Raw genomic sequence first — 20,861 nt, forward strand, 5'->3', positions numbered from 1 at the left:
GCACTGGAGAGGTCTTAGCTGGGGGCTGTACGTGATGGCCAGTGGTGTTCTGTTATTTTCCTTGTTGGGCCTGGCTTGTAGTAGGTGACTTCTGGGTACCTATCTCGCTCTGTTAATCTCTTTCCTCACTTCCCCAGGTGGGTATTGTAGTTTTAAGAATGCTTGATAAAGATCTTGTAGGTGCTTGTCTCTGTCTGAGGGATTGGAGCAAATGCAGTTGTATTTTAGGGCTTGGCTGTAGACAGCGGATCATGTGATGTGTCCTGAATGGAAGCTGGAGGCATGTAGGTAAGTATAGCAGTCAGTAGGTTTCTGGTACAGTGTGGTGTTTATGTGACCATCACTTATTTGCACTGTAGTGTCCAGGAAGTGGATATCTTGTGTGGACTGGTCCAGGCTGAGGTTGATCGTGGGGTGGAAATTGTTGAAATCCAGGTGGAATTCTTCAAGGGCCTCCTTCCCATGGGTCCATATGATGAAGGTGTCATCAATGTAGTGCAAGTAGAGGAGGGGCACTAGGGGACGAAAGCTGAGGAAGCGTTGTTCTAAGTCAGCCATAAAAATGTTGGCATACTATGGGGCCATGCAGGTACCCACAGCAGTGCCACTGACTTGACGGTATAAGTTGTCCCCAAACCTGAAATGGTTGAGGGTCAGGACAAAGTCACAAAGCTCAGCCACCAGGTATGCTGTGGCTTCATCAGGGTTACTGTTCCTGACAGCTTGTAGTCCATCCTTGTGTGAAAAACACTGGTGTAATATTCCACCAGTGCAATCCCTCAGAGTACATGTCATGGCCAGGTTGTGGGCAGCCAAGCCTAGTAGTCAGAGCCAGAGTCCACAGTCATGAAACAGAAGTGAAGAGTCAGCTAGATCAGGAAAGCAGGAGACAAACTGGAGATCAGAACCACCAATTAGATTCCAGGAGTTACACTAGGTTGGAATGTCAGGTGATCAGGACTGAGAGTAGGAGGCACATAGTTGAGAGCAGGGTGTAGCCCAGTTGTTTAGATAACTTCCAGTTCCTGCCGCTGGCTTAAGTACAGCCAGCAGCCAGTCAACCACTCTGGGATTCTGCCAATCAGACCTCAGGGGCACAGCCCCACACTGGAGCTGGGCTTCATGGGTCCCAGGTAAGCAATTGTCAGCAAGCTGCCAGGTGGACGGGTTGGAGCGTGGCTTCTCCCATGAACCCTGAGGACCTGGGATTGAGACCTGTGGGTCATGAGATCAGATGCATTGCACTGAGGTAAATCATCACTTGCACCAAAGTAGTCTAGCCCAGTGGCTTAAAAACCTCAGGTAGACTAGCCCTTAGACAGAATAGTTGACTATCCTAACAGTCAGGCTCCTGATCTGTTCTGGTCTCTTAAGTGTTTGATCCAAAGCCCACTGAATTCAGTGGAAAGACTCCCATTAACTTTAATGGTTTTTGGACTAAGCCGGTATTAAGAGAGTGAAAACCATAAAGTTCATGTGGACATCATAACACAGTTTGCATTCCATAAAAATACTTTTCACTATATACTATTCACAAAATCCAGCCAAGTCTTAAGTACATATTAAGAAAGCTAGATATTCATGCCACTGAAAAATGAAGCCGTTAATCCAAATAATGAACAGCCCAAGTAGCTGACAAAAAATTGCAAGATTTATATTTTTAGGTTTAAAATAATTTGTAATTAGGAAAGGAGCAACACTGATTTCAAATATCAAGAATGCTCTGGTTATAGGGCACAGATTGGAAGATTTGCTCCTTTTCCCTTGAAACATAAAACAAGCATTATGAACTGGAATCAGGATAAAATCAAAAAGATATCACATTCTTTATAACATAGTACAGTATATATTTGTAATTTGAAAACAGAAACTAAACCAATGACTAATCTAGAAATTAAGTAGATACAAGACATCAGTTCAAGAGGATAGGTAAAATACGTATTAAAATGATAAGTGTGGAAATACTGAATCATAATGCAGGATTTCATTAGACTTTACTCAGAGCAATGTAAATACCAATACTTTAGCTGATACATAAAATATATTTTAGGTTAAAAAGGGGGGGGGAGGGATTTCCCCAGGTACTCTAAAAATCATAAAAAAGAAGAACAGCAGAAAAGCTACAGTTATATATCACACAGGTGACTGGCATTCCATATCAGCACTCTAACTAGATCCAAAACCCATTGACTAGAATATAATTTCTGCTACTATTAATTACAACATATAACTTTGCGTTCTGGGTCTCAACATGTCAAGTAATAAAGGGCCCTCATAAGAATGTAATAATCAAAAAAAAAAATAATGAAGGGATAGTGTGTAACTTCATAACAGGAAGCTAACGTTAGCTACTAGAGCTCTTTCTAGGGCCAAGCAGATGATCCTATTCATTCACTTTCTGCCACACAACTGGGATAAAGTTTGGGATGACCAGGAATGAAAATCGCAGGATAAATTAGCTTTAGAAAATAGAATTAGCTTTAAAATAAGAAAACAGCCAACAGCAAATGCCTTCCCTCCACCCCCTACAATTCCAAAATCTTATATTGAGGATCTGATTTTGATCTCACTTACAATTTTACACCAGTACAATTTTACTGATTTCAAAGGAGCTACTCCTGATTTACAGCAGTACAAGATCAGAATCAGGGCTTTTCATGCATGTTGAACAAATTAAAGAATAAAACTTTTTTGGAGTGAAGTCTGTGAGGGGGTTTATACAGAAAAAATGTAAAGAAATCCTGTCACTGTTAAAATGAATAGCTACCATCTGTCAGCATTTTATCTTAGGCAAAGTTGATTAATGCAAAATGAATGCTTAAGATCACATTGCTGTCTGCCTGAATAATTTTCAGGTAGTTCAGTTCTAAAATTATTACTCCTATTTTCAAACATAGTTTTACTTTTTAATTTTCTGTTCAAAGTCATCAGTTGTCAGTCTTAGGAAAAAAGATCATCCATTTCTAATGCTGTGATACTGAACTAGTGCCCAAAGAGTAAGGATTTTGCTTTTGGCTGCTTTGTGCTGCTCCTGCAACAGGGCAGTTAATCTGCCCTAAGAGGGCAGCTGGGAATTTCACCACCATGGCAGGCTTCACAAAAACATCACCAACAGCCTCTCCCAATAATACTGAAAACTAAGCTTACAATTTGGACTAGTCTCATTTTGGGTATAGAAATAGATGGCTATGCTATTGGCCTCATTAATAATAATCTGTTCCAAATGACTGTGTTTTTGGCCTTTGCCATTTATTGTAAAAGTTACCTTTATGTACACTTTATTTCAAAACTGAAATTTCAATGATAAATTGTCTCGCTACACAATTTAACGTACGTTAGCCTTTCACAGTCTTTAACAATGGGGTTTGTTTGTTCATATGTAAGAGTTCACATCAAAACATTTAGTAGAAATTGTCAGTCTTATACTCAGTTATTTGTATTCCTTCTGTATTTCACTTTAAACAACAAAATTATCAGAAGAAAGACTTTCAGTAAAATTAACTTCATCCTCCAAAAGCCCAGGCCTACACTTACGCCACTGCTATGGACTAATCATATAGTCCCACCACGAGAGACAGAGTTGGATGCCTCACTTCCATTTGAGCCTTCAAAAACCCCAGGATGTACACCTTAAAGATTATTTCACTTGGCTATCCAGAAAATATTACAGATCCAATCTTACTAATGCTACTCAGGTAAGTAAATTTCAGCACATGAATAATTCCATTGATTTCAATGGGATTGCTCATAAATTAAGTTACTCACCTGCATAAGAATTTGCAGGTTCAGGGATTAAAATAATATTTTAAATATAATGTTTTGGAAATGCCAGTACATTAGTTTGTAAAAAGCTTAGTCTATAAAACAGATATTTTTTCTTGTAGAATGGTAACAGAAAATATGAGATCTAAAATGCTCACTGGTCTAACTAGCAGTGTTAGTTTTCAGATGTCTAAAATAAATGTGGGTTATATAAATAACATTATGTATGATCCAATAGTACACCCTTGGACTGTTTCATATGTTGGTGGATATTTCATCCATCAGATTTTTTTTCACAACTCCATTCATTAAAAACAATTTTCCCCTCAGTAAAAGTGTAATAAGCATACAGTTTGTCTTTTAAAATACAGCTCCAGAAAGCTGGGTAGAGGGCTCAGCCAAAGAGTTTAAAAAAAAAAAAAAGTTTTGCAGCATGGAACTGTGTTTTCAGACTGCCAATCAGAGAAAAGCTATTTTAAGCCACACATCCCCTTCAAAATTTCTCCTCGGGCTGATTTCTTTTGAGTCAGCCTGGGAAAAAGCCACTCCCTATGTTAGAAAATTGAGAGAGACACTGAGCATGCTCTAATGCAGAGATCAAAACAGAAGCCTGTTCTTCATAATTGCCCTTTTACTGTACCTCCCAGACTGTGTAGTTTGGAATTTGCCCTCTGGAAACTGTACTATTCCTCCCACTCCTGATGTGAAGGAAAGAATCACTGAGATCCATCCATCCCTGTGTTCTCCCAGAAACCAGAAAAGTAATGAAGAGAAATGCCCCACCCCTACCACGCAGAAACAGACAGAAGAGAGACAAGAAAAGGGGACATTTCAGAAACTGGGGAGGTGAGTTGAAAAAGCCCACTCCCTTTTGCATAGTGGTGGAGGAGAAGGAGGGAGAAGAAGAAGAAGAGCTACATTGTCTGTAATAGAGTTGTAAAGATGGAGTATCTTGAATTGATGCAAATTCAACACAGACATCTCAGGTCAGGTCAGAGCATTGTGGAATGATCATTCAGGTCTCTGCAAAGCAATTCTATGAAGTAAGTTCTTAAAAGTTGAGTACCACTGCTCTAGTACCTCAACCAATTAGTCATCTTCAGGTTTACTACCTAAATCCACTGGGATTGATGCAAGGGCTCTTTTCCTGCCTGATCTTCATCAAGACTTTGTCTTTCTTTAAGGAGGCAAATGAAGATTTGTGCTGGCTTAACTAGAGAATGTAGTATTTAACTGAGCCCTGCATATCTGGCTGTTTTTTCTTTCCTCTGTAGAAAATCATCTACTTTGTGTCTGGGAGGTCATATAACCTTCTCAAAGTTGCAAATAAACTACACTCCTTGGGACCCCTATGTGCTGTGCCCTACCCTATGAGAACTGAAAGTGTCATCTCAATGCCCATCTCTTCAACATTTTTATTTCCAGGTGACTCCCAGAGGTCCTTCCTGGAAACACAAGGTGCTCGCTACCTACCAAGTCACCAGGCCACACAATTTACAACTTAGGTTAAAAACAATAAGACTAACTTCATTCCTTATAGATGATTCAACTTTTAAGATTTCCTCAGGAGACTGCATGTCTGCTCTCTGATAAGAAGACATGAGCAAACTGTTACCACTGAACCTGACTGGTCACAGTAAAACTCCTGAATTTAAAATCCAAGATCCTGAGACCACTTCATGCTCTGCTTCAAAAGCACTTTTTAGACTTTTATTTAGTTTATTTAATAATATCTGAGCACTAGTTGGTGTGCTATCCTTTCCATGATTAGCAATAGCAATATTATTCTCAGGAGCATATACTAGTGCTGTATAGATTTATATCAATATTGTTGGACATACAAACAACCCTTTTACATAAACATCAACATTCTGAATAAAAGATAAATCTTAAAAGATAAATGGACAAAGAACTTTTAAAAAATCTTGGCAATACTCAATTACAAAGTGGTTCTGGATTTGAAACATTTGCGACCCTCCTTTTTCATTGGACACACACACTGTAACAAAATATTTATGAAATGTTATTGATTTCTATTGAAGATTTCACATGGAAATAAAAGCAATTCTTGATCTCAGGGCAAACGAGTCACAAATAATGTCAATATATGCAAATTTGATGTTTTCTATCACCTCTCCAGAACTCTTTAAGAAATATTTAAAAGTCTCTCTCTAAATATATCTCTCAAAGTTTCCAGATGCAGTTTCACTCTCTTAATTCAGAGTCTCAACAATTTACTACTGAATGGAAAGCAGAGCCTAGTATTTGCTAGATGGGTGTTTGAATGACAGTTAACAAGAAGTAACAGAGTCAAGGTTGTTGCCCACTAGGAGAAAGCAGAGTCAACCTTATAAGACAACTGATGCATTTATACTTTCATTTAATAGAACAATATCTGAAACATTCAACTACAAACCAAACATAAGAAAATGTGCAAGTAAAGTAGAAAGTACCTCTAATCAGTTTTCCTCTCACCAGTCACAACAGCACTTGTTCCTAATTATTTTATCTTGCATACGATACAGTACATACCCTTTTTAATATTGTATCTTTGTGAACTTTGACTATTTTATTCTGTGTGATCTAACACTAACAACAGCGGCAAAGAAAACACTTTCTCCTCTTTAAGATGCTCTATTGGTTAGTTCAGATTTATTTGTTGTCAGTGAAGGTTATATTTGCACATAAGCCTATGACAGATTGCAAGTTTTTTAACTTTGAGCAAGTTTTCAAGCTGCTGGTATTTTTTCTTAAGATGTAGGTTATTTGACAAATTGGAGTTAAGTTATCTGGGGTCAATGTAACTGTAAGTTAAACTAATGAAGTGTATGCCTGTGAATGATGTCTGATTAGTTTAATACAGCTAGAGCTGGACAGCTTGGGCTGCTGACCTTGAAGGAGCATAGATAACATTGTGATGCGTTGGAGGATGTGGTTGTGATGCAGAAGAAATTTACATAACAGTTTGTCATATATACTCCTCCAAAATAAAATTGTTGCAAAGGAAGAGTAATGCAAAATCCATACTCAAATGCCTCAAGCAAGACAGAGGAAAAAATAGTTACAATAATTTGGTAGCAGTTTATTAGAAATGAAAGCAAGCAGCAAGCCCAGTAAAGGTGTATTTTCTGCACTCGCATTTTATATATTCAAACTGTTCATAAACTGTGTAAGATTAAATATTATGTTCCACAATTTGTGATGGATTCAGATTTAATGTTACATGACCTTATGCAGCACAGGATATATGCTGCAAAAATCATTTTCTTCTCCATCTGTGTGTACTATCTTTACTTGTTATCATCGGAAGTTGCAAACATTAGCCCCAGTTCTCAGCTGGGATCTGCTAGCATATACCTCTGCACTCAGGCAGAGGCCCACTGAAGTCAGTCGTATGCAGTGTAGGTGCACAGGTCCATACTATCAGATACCAATGCAGCAGGAGGGCTTTGGTGTAAGTAAATTAAGTGTTGACAGTAAAAAAAAACCCAGTTCACTGCTGAATCAGTGATGTTCTCTTGTTTGCAGTCACTGAAATGTACACATCACCATTTGGTGCATTACTATTTAATAGAATTATCCAACAGCATCTTAACTGATTGGGGGAAAAGCGGGGAGGAAGGAGGAATGAATGGCTGGTTTCAAGACCATCAAGTTCATAAGTGACTAGAAGTTTTCACTATATGATGGCCACTTGGTGGTCTGTGTGTATTTAGTTTGGTGGTCTCAGTTCAGGTTCTAGTTGCTAGGTGTCCACACAGGGCTTAAATTCTCATAGAGTATTTCCCAGAGCCCTCCACGTTCCCATGCCAACATGCTATGAAACCTCCAGGGGAGTTGAAAATATTTACTGGCGCTCCGCTCCAGACAGCTCTGGCTGAATTTAAGCCCTGTGTCTACATAATAAAACAAACAGAATTTGACATCCTTATATGTGGTCACATTACAGAGCTCAAGGTCTGAACAGTCACTAGACTGAACTACCCTCTCATTCTTTAGGTCACACATCCATACAGCATTCAGGTTACTCCACAGATAACTTGGTATGACACTGTGGATAAGCTTGCACTGCCAGTGTCTGTGTATTACTCTGCCTGATCTGTGGAAAAATAGGACTTCAGCCTCAAAAGCTGTAAGTCCTATCCCTTTCACCAACTCTAAACTCATCGGAGAATTCAAAAGAAACACACCCACAGGCAGCAATTTAGCACAATTTAAGATGGAGACTTTGCAGTATTAGAGATACAGACCCAATATTTTTCTAGGGGCCTCTAAAAGGATGCCTGCAACTTTCCACAAACACAACCCATCATGCAAAACAAGAAGGTCAATATCTCACCTCAGTACCCATTTGCAAGTACATATGATTTTGTATGGAAAAAACCAGAAAGCTCAGTTTTAGAGACCTGGTTGAAGATCCTTTCATATTTTGACCTGTAAGATTATTTGTTACAGTACTATCTTTACCTGTAATTAGCATTAGCTGGCACTGTTTGCATGAAATATAGAGCAGCAGTCCGTGCTCTCCAGTGCCACTTCTTTGCTGGGAGTGTATAAAGGACACATTCTTCTATCTCCTCCTGTAGAAGATCTGCCAGCTGCTTGTGGGAACCACCATAAAAAGCTTCAATTAGAAGAATACGCATACTTGTACGTTTTTCAAATCTTCTTGGATTCTAAAACTGACAAAAACAAACAAAAAAACATTTTATTCCCAAAGTCTATTCTTTAGCGAGTTAGACATAGATCATGAAAAAAACTCATATTAACAGACCTCTTATAAATGGATTCATTTTTATAAGAATTTAATATCTTTGTTTCATGCTAGTAGATTTATTTTTAAAAAAAGACAAATTAACAATTAGTTTGATGAAAAAGGAAGGTGTCCATTAATCACAACAACATTCCATTAAAAATAGCTATTTAGAATTTAACTAATAACTAAAATATAATCAATCTGTAAATGCTTAGATTTTGAATTTTAGTTACTGGCTTTTTAAATAGGATGTATTTGAAAACTGTTTATTTTGCAAAAGTTTTTTTTAAAAATATATTTTCCTGTTCTGGAATTGAGGGTTGTGTCCATACAATTTTACCTTCTGAATGGTAGTACATAAAACTAAAAAGTATTTCAAACATATTTCAGCCAAATTTGTTTCATAGTAAAGGCAATCTGGCAAAACGACTAAAAAGAAACATGATTGGGGGCAGCTTGGGGTACCCAATTTGAGTGTACCTCCAGGACTCTGTTCCTTAGGTTACTGAAGGCTGGGATCATCACTAAAATCACATTTGCAGACCTTAGAGGAGATGCAAACTGCATTACTCTTGAATACTCCAAAATGGCTGAAACAGAACAATACTGTAGTCTTAAGGAAGTTATCATACTTTCACCCACAGGGCTGCTGACACACAGGAAGCAAAACACATGGCCCAAAATTAAGGGAAAGGTGAAAACCCTGTGACTATTGCTCATCTGTTTCATGAGTTACGTTTTGGGGTGGCGAAAAGCTGCTCTGTAGAAGCTTAGGGATACTCCACTGAACAAAAATGTTAAAAACAAAACCATGATTAGGTATTTACCAGCAGTGTCTGCTGCTCTGATAACTTCCACTTCAGAACATACTATCAGGGGCTGAGTAACACTGGGTATGATTACTTTATTTGTTTGTGTTTCAGACCAATGTTATATATTGTATGACTATACTGAGCACCCAATCCCTGACCCACAGTTTCCAGTAGTCGCTGGTTGTGTCCCTAATCTTTTCAGCAACTCTGCTGGGGAGGGATGAGGGGATTCATAAATTACAACCCTTTACCAAAATCTAAATGATAGTTCTAGTAATTAAACATAAACTGGAGTTAATGTTTAAAGTACCTACAGTAATCAAGAGTAAAAATACTTTACAAGAACGTTGCAGCTATCAAAAAACAAGCTAATGAGAAAATCCTGAAATTCAGAGAGTTAAAAGATGAAATTTAAAAGAAACCTTTTGGTCAGTACTGAATCAATGGCCCAGCATGGTCTTGGGGGCTTACGGTGCTGCTGGAGTTACCATTTTGCAGATGAAACATAAAGCTAGATTATTCACCTTTGCTAAAGAACAAAGTGTTAGGAAATAAATATTTTCACACAGGAAAGGGAAAAAAACAAATGAAAAGGATTGGAGGGAAGCATTTTGCATATTTAACTCAGAAGGAAAGAGGGTACATGAAATGTCTGATAAATTCCACTACGTCACTCATTAAAAAGAGTCGAGGTTAATGTTAATTTACAGGCTACTCGAGGTAGTATAGTAGTTTGTTCATAAAACATCTGATCAAATTTCCTCATCAGACTAGTTATGAAACCATTTTGTCACCTAGTTTAGCTGAATCAACAATGTTCCCTTTGGTTTTATTTAGAATACTTTGCAACCGTTTTCTTTATTTATGTTCCTTTCTGTGATAGATAAAGAATAAGGCAAAAATTGTTTCAGTTCTCAGGTTTCCTTCTGGTCTAAGATTACTGACAATTAGATTATTCTATACTTGTCTTACTACCTTTAGACTTTTTCATAAAACAAAATACTATGCAAATATTAAAATAACCCTTTTAGTGTGCTTCTGACTGAAAATCTCAATTCAAACGTCGATTCTGCCTTAATTGTCTGCTGGGTAGCTGAGGCTATTTGATTCTTGATACTCTGTGTACCTGGTGTGTGTAGATCCCACTTTGTAAGGATTCAGAAGCAAGGATGAAAAATCAAAAAGAGCAGTCAATTTTTGAAAGATGATATGATACATAAAGGGTTTTTGCACAAACTGCCTAGAATGGGGAAAACCCCACGACAAATCAAGAAAGCATCAAAGGATCACTCACCAACATTTGTAGAATTCTGCTTTCATGTGCTTTATGTACTTTACAGTTACATATATTAAACACAGATTAATAACAAAACAATCTAGAAACCTATACTTGGTGTTTTTTAAAGGTGCTACTAAAACAGAAAATATTAAATAAAAAGAGACAGACAATGCAATTAGCCCCTTCAGTGAAAAATTATATAATTTAGGAATGATGGAAAACCCAACCAAGTAATCTTATGTTTTAAAAATATATGATGATAATGTACTGTAAATCACATTATTTTAAAAATAACTTGTAATTTTTTGTAAATTTAAAAAGCCACAATGGATGTCGGATGAAGACATTTACCTCATATTTTGCATACAAGGTTTCCAGTTTTGTTCACATATCACAGTAACATCTATTATTCTTGCTTTATTTCCCCTGACCTAGCCAAGTTAAGGTAAATATATACTATGTACTCCTTAGGTCTTGAAAAGCCACTGATGATAAATGGTCTGAAAACATTTACCCTATCTGATGGAATGCAATCCTCAAATCATTCCATATATTCTTTTACCCATTTCAAAGAAAACAACAAATATTAGAAAAATATATCTGCTTCCCCATTCTCATTACAGTGCTTCCTCTCTCAAGGGTGGCTCTTTGGAGCCAATAATTCTGCAAGTTACACTAATGGCTTGATTCTATTCTCAGGAGTGCCGTGCTGTGTAGCTTGAAAAATTTGCTTCACTACATGTACCATATGCAGATCCGGTAGCAGATTCTTCAGGATACATATTAATAAAAGTCTACCTACTTGCAATAAGAATTAAGTCCCAAGTGAGTGTTACATAAGCAATAACATGACTAGTGTGCAGTCATACTGGTTACTCACACACCTTAGGTGTGTTGCGAGACATTTCTCCCCATTATTTCAACTCCCACCTCAAAAATACTGTCTCATAATAACGCTCCATATGGATACAATCAAGTCATGACTCAAGTGTCAGCAAGAGGGTGAGCATGTTGGAGAAGACTAAGTAAGGGGTCAGATACTGCCCATGCTAAATTCCTAAATGGGCAGCTAAGGATTCACCCTAAATCACTGGCTGACTTACAAGACTATGCTGCTAACGCCACACTCTCCCATTTACAATCCACCTCCAGCATGGTGCGGGGAGGAATAAGGGGATATGGCTGGAGCACACAATGCCCTTATGATCCCCAACTGACATAACAGTCTTTTAGGGCCCTTTCAAACCAGTGTAATTTAGAGCAGCCCTGATGCTACTGTAAATTATCCTGGGGGCCAAATCAGCACCTGGACAGGCCCAGAATCTGGGGGCAGAGGTAAAAAGATTTTATAAGTCATCAAGTGCTGGTATGTAAACCTGAGGACTCAGCTTTAAGTGTATCTTTCCATTTATGAAATAAATGTGTTCTCTCAGCAATGACTGCAAACTTTGGGGAACAAGTACCCAGCTAGGGATCTGAACTCAGATTCCTGTGTGAGAGCACAATTAACTGCCATTAAAAACATTTGACTGCTTAGTCTGTCACGTTAAATTATCAGAACAATTGTTCACATTTTATTAAATGGAACATGTATGGAACTGTAATCTTCTAAGGCCTGTTCAGATCCTTATAGTTAGCTATTTTGGGTTATTTTGAATTTTGTACAATTTCAAATATGGACCAACTAATCCAATGATAACTCACATTAACCCAGTGGTACACAAGATAACTGATAAGTCTCCTGGTTTCCATAAAAAATTCTGAGAACTATGAAGAACTAGAATATAAATATGTGTTTGAAAAAAACAACATGGAAGAACATATAAGCAAGAAAGTTTACACTCTTCAACCAGTTACAGAAGCAGTAACTTTATACACTTTTTGAACTCTAAGTAAACAGTTACTACAGTATTTTTTAAACCGAGGTAGGTACAGGAAACTTGTAATTTACCAGTGATTTATTAAGGAAGATATTTATTCTGTCACTTATACATAATTGTGGTTTCACAAATGTCAGCATAGCTCGCAGAAGAAAGACATAATTAGCCCTCTTCATTGACGTATTCAGGCAATATACATTACAGATCATGCTTAAATATCTGTCCAACAAAATATTTTAGCAATAACCCGAAACCAAAGGAATAACTGTTAATATATTCCATAGGTACACAATTGCTATTAGTTATAGGAAATAAGGTATATGGTTTCAGTAATGATTGTCTCAACGATTATAATCCCACACGTATGAGAAATTTATTCCATCACTGTATCCACAGCACACATGGTTCAACATCTTAAAAGTCAACTGACTACAAAAGATATAAGGTATGTAGTGTGCATTTATATATATTTACAGTCTTTGATGGTTTGAGATAAACACTGTAAGACTTAATATAGGAAAAGACTTTAAATGCTCCACATTTTAGTAGAATGGGGTTTCCCAGATCGTTATTATAGAGGCTTTACCTTGATTCTTGTCTCCCTCCACCCTTTCTTCCAACCCCGCAACATACACACTTTAAAAGTAAGTGTTAATGCAGCATACTGAAAAAAACAATACTGAGAGAGTTTGCATTACTCACCCACTCATCTCAATGATTCATCAGGGAAACCCCAGTAGAGATATACCTTAAAATACTACAATCATATTTTAATATCTTAACTTATATTTAAATCAGCCAAAAAGTATAGAGTGAAAAATTTCCTGTTGATCAAGTGTATACACATACAAAAGTAAGCATGCTATTGATTTATGTAGAGGAAACCAAATAAGACACAGGAATGCATTTTATTTTGAGAAACGGATAAATTGATGATTCAGCTTTATCTGAATACTGCAGTATATGGTGCCGATTTGCTGATCAGAGGTCTGCATCAGTATTAATATTACATTACTGGAGATAGCTGTAAGCAATGCTTACCCATATGGTCTGAAAACAAGAATATAATGCCAAAGACAGGCTGTGCCTCATCCAGGGTGAAGGCCAATTGCCTGGCCTTTTCACTGAACAATACATTCTGGTTCACACAATCAGACAGAATTATGCATCACATGGCCTTCTGTTGATATGATTTGTTATTTTATTTGTTCCTAGAATGCACTTGCAAACACCTGTGTTAAGGGTACCAGTATGTGGAAAAAAATGTATATGCTAAAATAGCGTATATTGGATCCCATACCTTTATTTCATCAATATCCTGAAAATGTTCTCTACCTGACCCAGATATATATGTAAGCTCTGTTTTCTTCATATATTGACTGCTGCTTCCCAGCACAGTGAAAATAGAGGGCCTGTGGTGAAATCCTGGCCCTACTGAAAATCCCGTTAACTTCAATAGGGCCAGGATTTTACCCATCAACTCTACATCAAAATCTTATTTATTTGAAGATTCACTTGCAATACAGTTAATTCAAGCTTTGTTTAAAAGACCACTAAGTTGTTCTTTGATGGAATATTTTAAAATACATTGTGTAATAGTCTTAACTATTTAAAATAAATATTAGAAAGTATCCTTCTCCATAAATAAACTTTAAAATCTGTAGTTAATTTGTAATCACTTAACTCTCTTTCTATAAATCAGACTTTTATGTGTCTTACTCTTATGCCTGTAAATGTATGGCCTCAAGTCTCTGAACCACTTTCATTCTAATGTCAAGGTTGCACACGCACTTACAGTTGAAACATTACTGACTGAAGACTCTCTACAGACTTAAAAGACTACAAGTAGTCCCACTCAGTGGTGAGCTGGAGCCAGTTCCCACTGTTTTGCTAGAACTAGTTGTTAAATTTAGAAGCCCTTTTAGAACCGGTTGTTTAACTGGCCAAAAGTGGCGCCTTACGCGCCGACTCCATGGGTGCTCTGGGGCTGGAGCACTCAAGGGGAAAATTTGGTGGGCGCAAAGCACCCACCGGCAGCTCCCCACCCCGCCCCTGGCCCCAGCTCACCTCTGCTCCACCTCCTCCCCTGAACGCACCGCCCTGCTCTTCTTCTCCACCCCACGCCCAGGGAGGCGGAGGTGAGCTGGGGCGGGGGGGCACGAGGAGGGCCACCCGCGCTGCAGCAGGTAACCTGGGGGTGGGGGGGCGCAGGGGAACCACTTCCCGCCCCAGCTCACCTCCGCCACCCTCAACCTGAGCAGGAAGCTGCCGCCTGCTTCTCAGCCCTCCCCAGCTTCCCGCCGAACAGCTGATTTGCGGGAAGCCGGAGGAGGGGGTGGAGAAGCAGAGCGCGGTGGCACGTTCAGGGGAGAAGGCGAAGCAGAGGTGAGGTGAGCTGGGGCCAGCCATGGGGCAGGGAGTTGCCGATGGGTGCTCTGCACCCACCAAATTCTCCCCGTGGGTGCTCCAGCCCTGGAGCACCCAGGGAGTTGGCGCCTAAGGCCCCACTTTTGATGTGATCAGTGGGGTAGCGGCCACTCCCCCTGCTCCCCCCCAGCTATGCTCCCCCACCCCTAGGAGCCAGAGGGACCTGCCGGATGCTTCCTGGGAGCTGTCCCAGGTAAGCACCTCCGGGACTCCCCACCTCGCCCCCTGGCAAGTGCCTCTGGCTCTTAGGGGTGCGGTGGGCACCCACTACGGTGGCCCACGAGACCCTCCTGCCCGGTTCTGGGGGCAGTCAGGGGACGGGGAGGGGAGTGGGGGGGGCTGGGGGGGGCGTCAAGGAACGCAGAGGGGTTGGCTGGGGCAGGAGTCCAGGGGGGCGGGGGTGGGCAATGACCCCCTCGTGGGGTGAGGACGGAACCCGTTGTTAAGATTTTGGCAGCTCATCACTGGTCCCACTGAAATATTTCAAAGTAGGTTTTAAATTAAAACTCTTTATTTTAAGGTTTTATTTTAAAATAGTATTTGCTACCTTCAGGGAAGTGTTTGTGGTCAAATTAATTTAAAATATGAGTCTTGCATTCCTGACTAAGGTTGGAAAGTCTACATAAGTCTATCTAACTTCTTGTGCAAGAGCATTCTTTAGATGTGAGGCACCTGCTAAGAAGGCCCAAACCCATGGTACACAGTCAGTATGAATTCCCTGTTGTCATGGCAGGTCATGGTCATGGGATGAAGTGATTGTGAAGTAACCATTGCCAAGACAATTAAATACCTTTAAGATCAAGATCAGACCCTTAAATTGGCTCTCATATTTGACAGGAAACCAGTACAATGTGCAGTAAACAGTGCTAATGTATTCTTGTGGCTCTGTGTTAGTTAAACGATGGCTGCCACATGTTGTACCATCTCGGCATATCTATCGACTCCCTTGGAGTGTACTGGAGCAGTCAACCTGCACATGTCACTATGGTCAGGCTGGCCTCCTGACCACCTGAAGATATTAAAAGGCATTTTTGACTCCAGATACCATTTGAGGATCCAATGGACAACAAAGGTCCAGGAAAACTACAATTATGGAAGCAGTATATACTTTTACAGTATAAAACTCCCATTTGTTTCTTAGTGCTTAAAAAACTGCAAAATACTAGTTAATACAATAATTCAACTTGCAGTAAGCACAATATGGGAATTAGTTTCTAACAAATGTTTGGTTGCTTCTTTCTTTCTTTCTTTTTCTTTCTTTCTTCCTAAACTACTATAGCAATATAAAAAAAGAGATTAGACCTGAAAATAAAATATGAGAAACTCAACAGATTTACAAAGTAATGTACAACAGTTCAGTATTATGTTTATAATAAATATTTCTCATTGTATACGTTCACTTGCTTTGGATGAAAAATTACTGTTCTCCACTCAAAGCCTAACTACTGTATTCGGCCTTTCCCAGAACACTACATAGGGTTTACACAAGATTGAATTCATCCATCTTCAGCCAGGCTGGAATAAGAGCCAGAGCCAGTCTATGCCTCATGTGGGGCTTCTGAGCCACTGACTGCATCTAGTTGTGGATTCCGTGACCCAGTCAAACAACTTTAAAGACAGCCTATTGGGACCAGTGTGGAGTCTCCTTGCACAGCACATAGGGGGTATTGTTGGTTTTGTGGACAGCCCTATTGTGAAGTTTAGGTGGTGTGAAAGACCTTGAGCAGGCCACCACACCTTGGGGAATTCTACTCTTTATGTATTCTCACTCATGTTTTCATACAAACACTGTTTCATACAAACCTAGCCCAGTATCCGCTGTACAGACTGCAGTCGGTTGCAGCTGGGTTCACTCACTGGGTCCTACACACTTCCCAGGAAACTGGGAATGGGCACAGTCTAGTCACTGTTTCTATCTCTAAGACCTTAGGGCACATTCCCAGACTCACATCTCTTGTCTGACACTATTCCTTAGGATGGCGGTTTTCAACCTTTTTTGCATTTGCGGACCCCTAAAACATTTTGAATGGAGGTGTGGATCCCTTATGAAATCTTCAACATAGTCTGTGGACCACCAGGGATACGCAGACCACAGGTTGAAAACCACTGCCTTAGGACATAGGGAACCACAACTCAGCCACTCTGGACCCTGAAATCAGTATTTGAGACCTCTCGAGCCATCCCCCATTCACTTACACATGCTCCCCGAGAGCTCAACCCTAGTCTGTAGGCTCCACAGGGTTCTACTTTAATTCCTTGGGGAACAACATGGCAGGAATGCAAGGAATTTCTTAACCACAATGACTTTACATTTAAAAGCATGAGAGTTACACATCTTTGAAAACAAAAGTCCTGACACACACCCTCCCTTAGTCTGATCTCACCACTTCTGAGAGTCTGGGGTTCGTGAGCGCTTCAGGCTGATCAGTGACCCTCCTGCCCTTTTTCTCCTGTAAATCCTCCTTACATGTGGCAAAGGTCAGCTCCTGTACACAGATCAGTGCCTCATTCAAACAGAATCTCTGTCTTCTCACCATGTGCTCCACTGGAACACTCCAGGTCCCTTCCCCAATCATGCCTGCCCCATCCGTGGGCCCCAGTGTAGAACAAACATTGTTCCATGGGAATGGACAAGTACCTGAGGGACAATCAAAGTCAATGTCCCTAGACTACAGTCTCGATGGCTTCTCAGACTATGTCTACACTAAAGACCACAGCTGTACCAATGCAGCTGTGCCACAGTAAGATCTTGTGTAGCCGCTGATTGCCAAGGGGAGAGAACTCTCCGTCGACATAATTAAAACACCCTAACCAGTGGTGGTAGCTATGTCGGCAGGAGAAGCTCTCCTGCCAACATGGCACTGTGCACACTGCCACTTATATCGGCAAAACTTGTGTTGCTTTGGCAGTTGTTTTTTCACACCCCTGAGTGACATAAGTTTTGCCGACATAAGTGGTAGTATAGACATGGCCTCAGTGACAGTCCTTCAAGAAGGTGTCAAGCACTTTCCTGGGCTGAGCCACTGTCTGGAATGAAATAAGAATGAAATTTGCCTTGAAGCAAATTTAGATGTGTTCAACACATAAAACAAAATAGAATTCATAATTTGATACAGATATATCCCACTCTGTCACTTCTCTCGCCCCCTGCCCTCCATCAGAGATGAACAGAACACAGGTATCTACCTAATGCCCTAGGGACATTTTCATACCTCCCTCAAAGATAGAGCATCTGCTATCATGCCCTACCAAGTGCGTTCCTCTTAACATGAATCACCTCCATGTCATAATGTTGGACCTCCAGACTCCAGCTTAGTAATTTGGCATTAGACCCTTTTATTTGATGGAACCAGATGAGAGGCATTTGGTTCACCTAAACAGATATGGCAGTAGTTTTTTAAGTGTCCACGCAGTGGCGAGACACTCCTTTCAATAGCTACGTAGTTTCTTTCTCAGTGGAACAATTTTTTGCTTAAATACACAATCAGATGCTTTCCCCCCTTTGAATTAGTTTGTATAAGCACAGCATCTAGCCCAGTAGTAGTGGCATCTGTGAAAAACACAAAAGGTTTGTCAAAGTCTGGGTTTTCCAGAACTGAGTCTTTATGCAGGGCTCGTTTCAGTTTACAGGAGACCCTTTGACACTTCAATTCAATCCACTTTTTCAGGTTTACTCTTTTTATACAGTGTGGTGACGGGAGAAGTCAAGAAGCAAAAGTGAAGGACAAATCTCCTGTAATACCCCGTCATCCCAATAAAGTACTGTGTCTGTTTCTTGGTCTTGACAGCAGGCCAATTCTTAATAGCCTCTACCTTTGAAGGCTCTGGCTCAATGCAAGCGCTTCTCACTCTGTGGCTCAGAAAGACCATTTCTACTATGCCCACTTTATACTTCTCCTTTACAGTCAGTTCTGCAGTCTGTGGTGCAGCACCCTCCCAAGTCTCACTAAAGATACAAACAGAATCTAGATACTCCAGGGCAAATTCCACAGACTCAACCAGTAACTGATGTACCAGATGCTGACAAGTAGCAGGGGCCTCTTCAAGGCCAAAAGGTAAAACAGGGAACTGAGAGCCACGTAGGGGTGGTAAATGCAGATTTAAGTCTGGTATCAGGGTCTAAAGGTACCTATCAATAACCCATAGTGATGTCAATTGTGGTTATCTAGGATCTCATCTGTCATAGGTATGCATCAGAAACTCTGAGGGCCTTAAGATTTGCATAATCCACACAGAATCTGGTAGTCTCATCCTTCCTGGGTACCAGCTCAATGGGTGATGTCCACAGATGGTAAGAAGGTTGAATTTCTCCCAATTCCAGCATGCCTTTGACCTCCTTTTCCAGGTTTCAAGTTACTTTCCCCCTGAAAGGAAAGCTGCTAATTGGACTCTGTCTCCCCCACTGTGGGCAGCAAGAGTCGTATGTCCAGACTTTCATACACTTGTTTGTAAGCCTTCAGACCTTTCATCTGCACTGGTTGTATAAGGCTCAGGTGTTTGTAAAGGTGCATGGAGTCCAGGGAAGTACTGGACCCTGTTTCTGTCATCAGATTTACTAGGGGATCCTCTAACTCCCCCTCCTCCTATTGCCCACCTACTGCTAGGACCAGATTCTCCATATTGAAATATGGTTTCTTCATTTTCATACGATATACTCTGTGCTGATGGGAAGGACTAGATGCCTCAACATTATCTAACTGAGCTGCTTGATGATTTTAAAGGGCCCTTTCCTGGCAATCTGGAGTTTATCCACAATCAACACCACAACTTTGTCCCTCATTCCTTATTATCTGGCACGTGTGATGCAGTCACACCAGGCCTGTCTCTCCTGGGCTTTAGCTATGTTCTCCCAGACATGACATCTGCAAGCCTGTCCTTATAAGCCAACATATACTCCACCACCAATTCCCCCTCACGAGAAGCACTGCTCTCTCATTCAGCCCTTATTAGGTCCAAGGATCCTCGCACCATCCTTCCAAAGAGTAGTTCAAAAGGAGAAAACCCTGTGGATTCTTGGGCAACTTCTCTATAAGCAAAAAATAGATAAAGTAAACATTTATCGCAATCATGTGAATGCTGATCTGCAGAGGTTTTCAGCATCATTTTAAGTGTCTCAGTAAACCCCTCCTGTTGCTTTGAGGGTAATATACAGAGGCCTAGAAGTGTCTGATCTTGTATTTCTCCCATAAGCCCTGGTGAAGGGCAGACATAAAACTGGTTCATTGGTCCAATGATGACATTGCTGGGCAAATTGTTGACAGAACATCAGCAACCATGTCTGCCTCACTCGAGGACAGAGCTACAGCCTTGGGTCAGCATGTAGCACAGTCTCCCATGACCAAAGTCTATTTCTTTCCTTTCCAGGTCACTTTGCTAGGGGGCCCCACAATATTCATGGCCACACCCTAAAAGGTTCTATTATAAGCAGTGGCATTGTGGCTGTTTTACACTTATCTCAGGCTTTTCCCACCCTCTAGCAGGTATCATATGTTTTGCAATAATTTTTAATTGCCTCAAAGACTCCAGGCCAGTAAGAATTCTGCAACAGTCTGTGTTTTGTGCACTGCATCCCCAGATGATATGTGTCAAGTTTAACAGCTTAAGGTTTTGGGGCACCACCATCTCCTAACATCTCAACTCTCAATCTCCCCTGAGATTCCCTATAAAGGAGTCTATTATCCCTCAGGTATCTCTGCCTGCATTCCTCAGGCAGAGTGTTTGCAGAGCTGGGGTTGGTCAAGCAGCCCTCAGCTTCTCTAAGGAGGGGTGTGACAATTAGGGTCCAGATACCCTAAGGGGAGAACAGGGGGTCTGAACCCCAAAGAATAAGCAATCCAATTAACTGGTTGTATACAAAGTTATTGTGTATAAATATAAGTCCAGTAAGGTCTTTTCTGAAAGCACATAATGTTCTAGTCATTAGGTGATATGCATACAGGTTATGG

The 20,861-nt window shown here is 40.2% G+C and overlaps 1 protein-coding gene across 3 annotated transcripts in view; it reads right to left on the bottom strand.

The window, feature by feature from the left end:
- The window catches only part of QTMAN (queuosine-tRNA mannosyltransferase), a 279,507-nt gene that overhangs the window by 191,148 nt on the left and 67,498 nt on the right, over positions 1–20,861 (bottom strand). For 2 of the 3 annotated variants that reach the window (XM_077829445.1, XM_077829442.1), the window contains one exon: positions 8,230–8,444. In XM_077829445.1, coding sequence (XP_077685571.1) covers positions 8,230–8,408 — 179 coding nt within the window. In that variant the 5' untranslated portion in view covers positions 8,409–8,444. The remainder of the gene's footprint in view (positions 1–8,229; positions 8,445–20,861) is intronic. The other variant, XM_077829444.1, reaches the window with a different exon arrangement.

This window comes from Eretmochelys imbricata, chromosome 11, assembly GCF_965152235.1.
Source record: "Eretmochelys imbricata isolate rEreImb1 chromosome 11, rEreImb1.hap1, whole genome shotgun sequence".
In the NCBI taxonomy this organism is placed as follows: domain Eukaryota; kingdom Metazoa; phylum Chordata; order Testudines; family Cheloniidae; genus Eretmochelys; species Eretmochelys imbricata.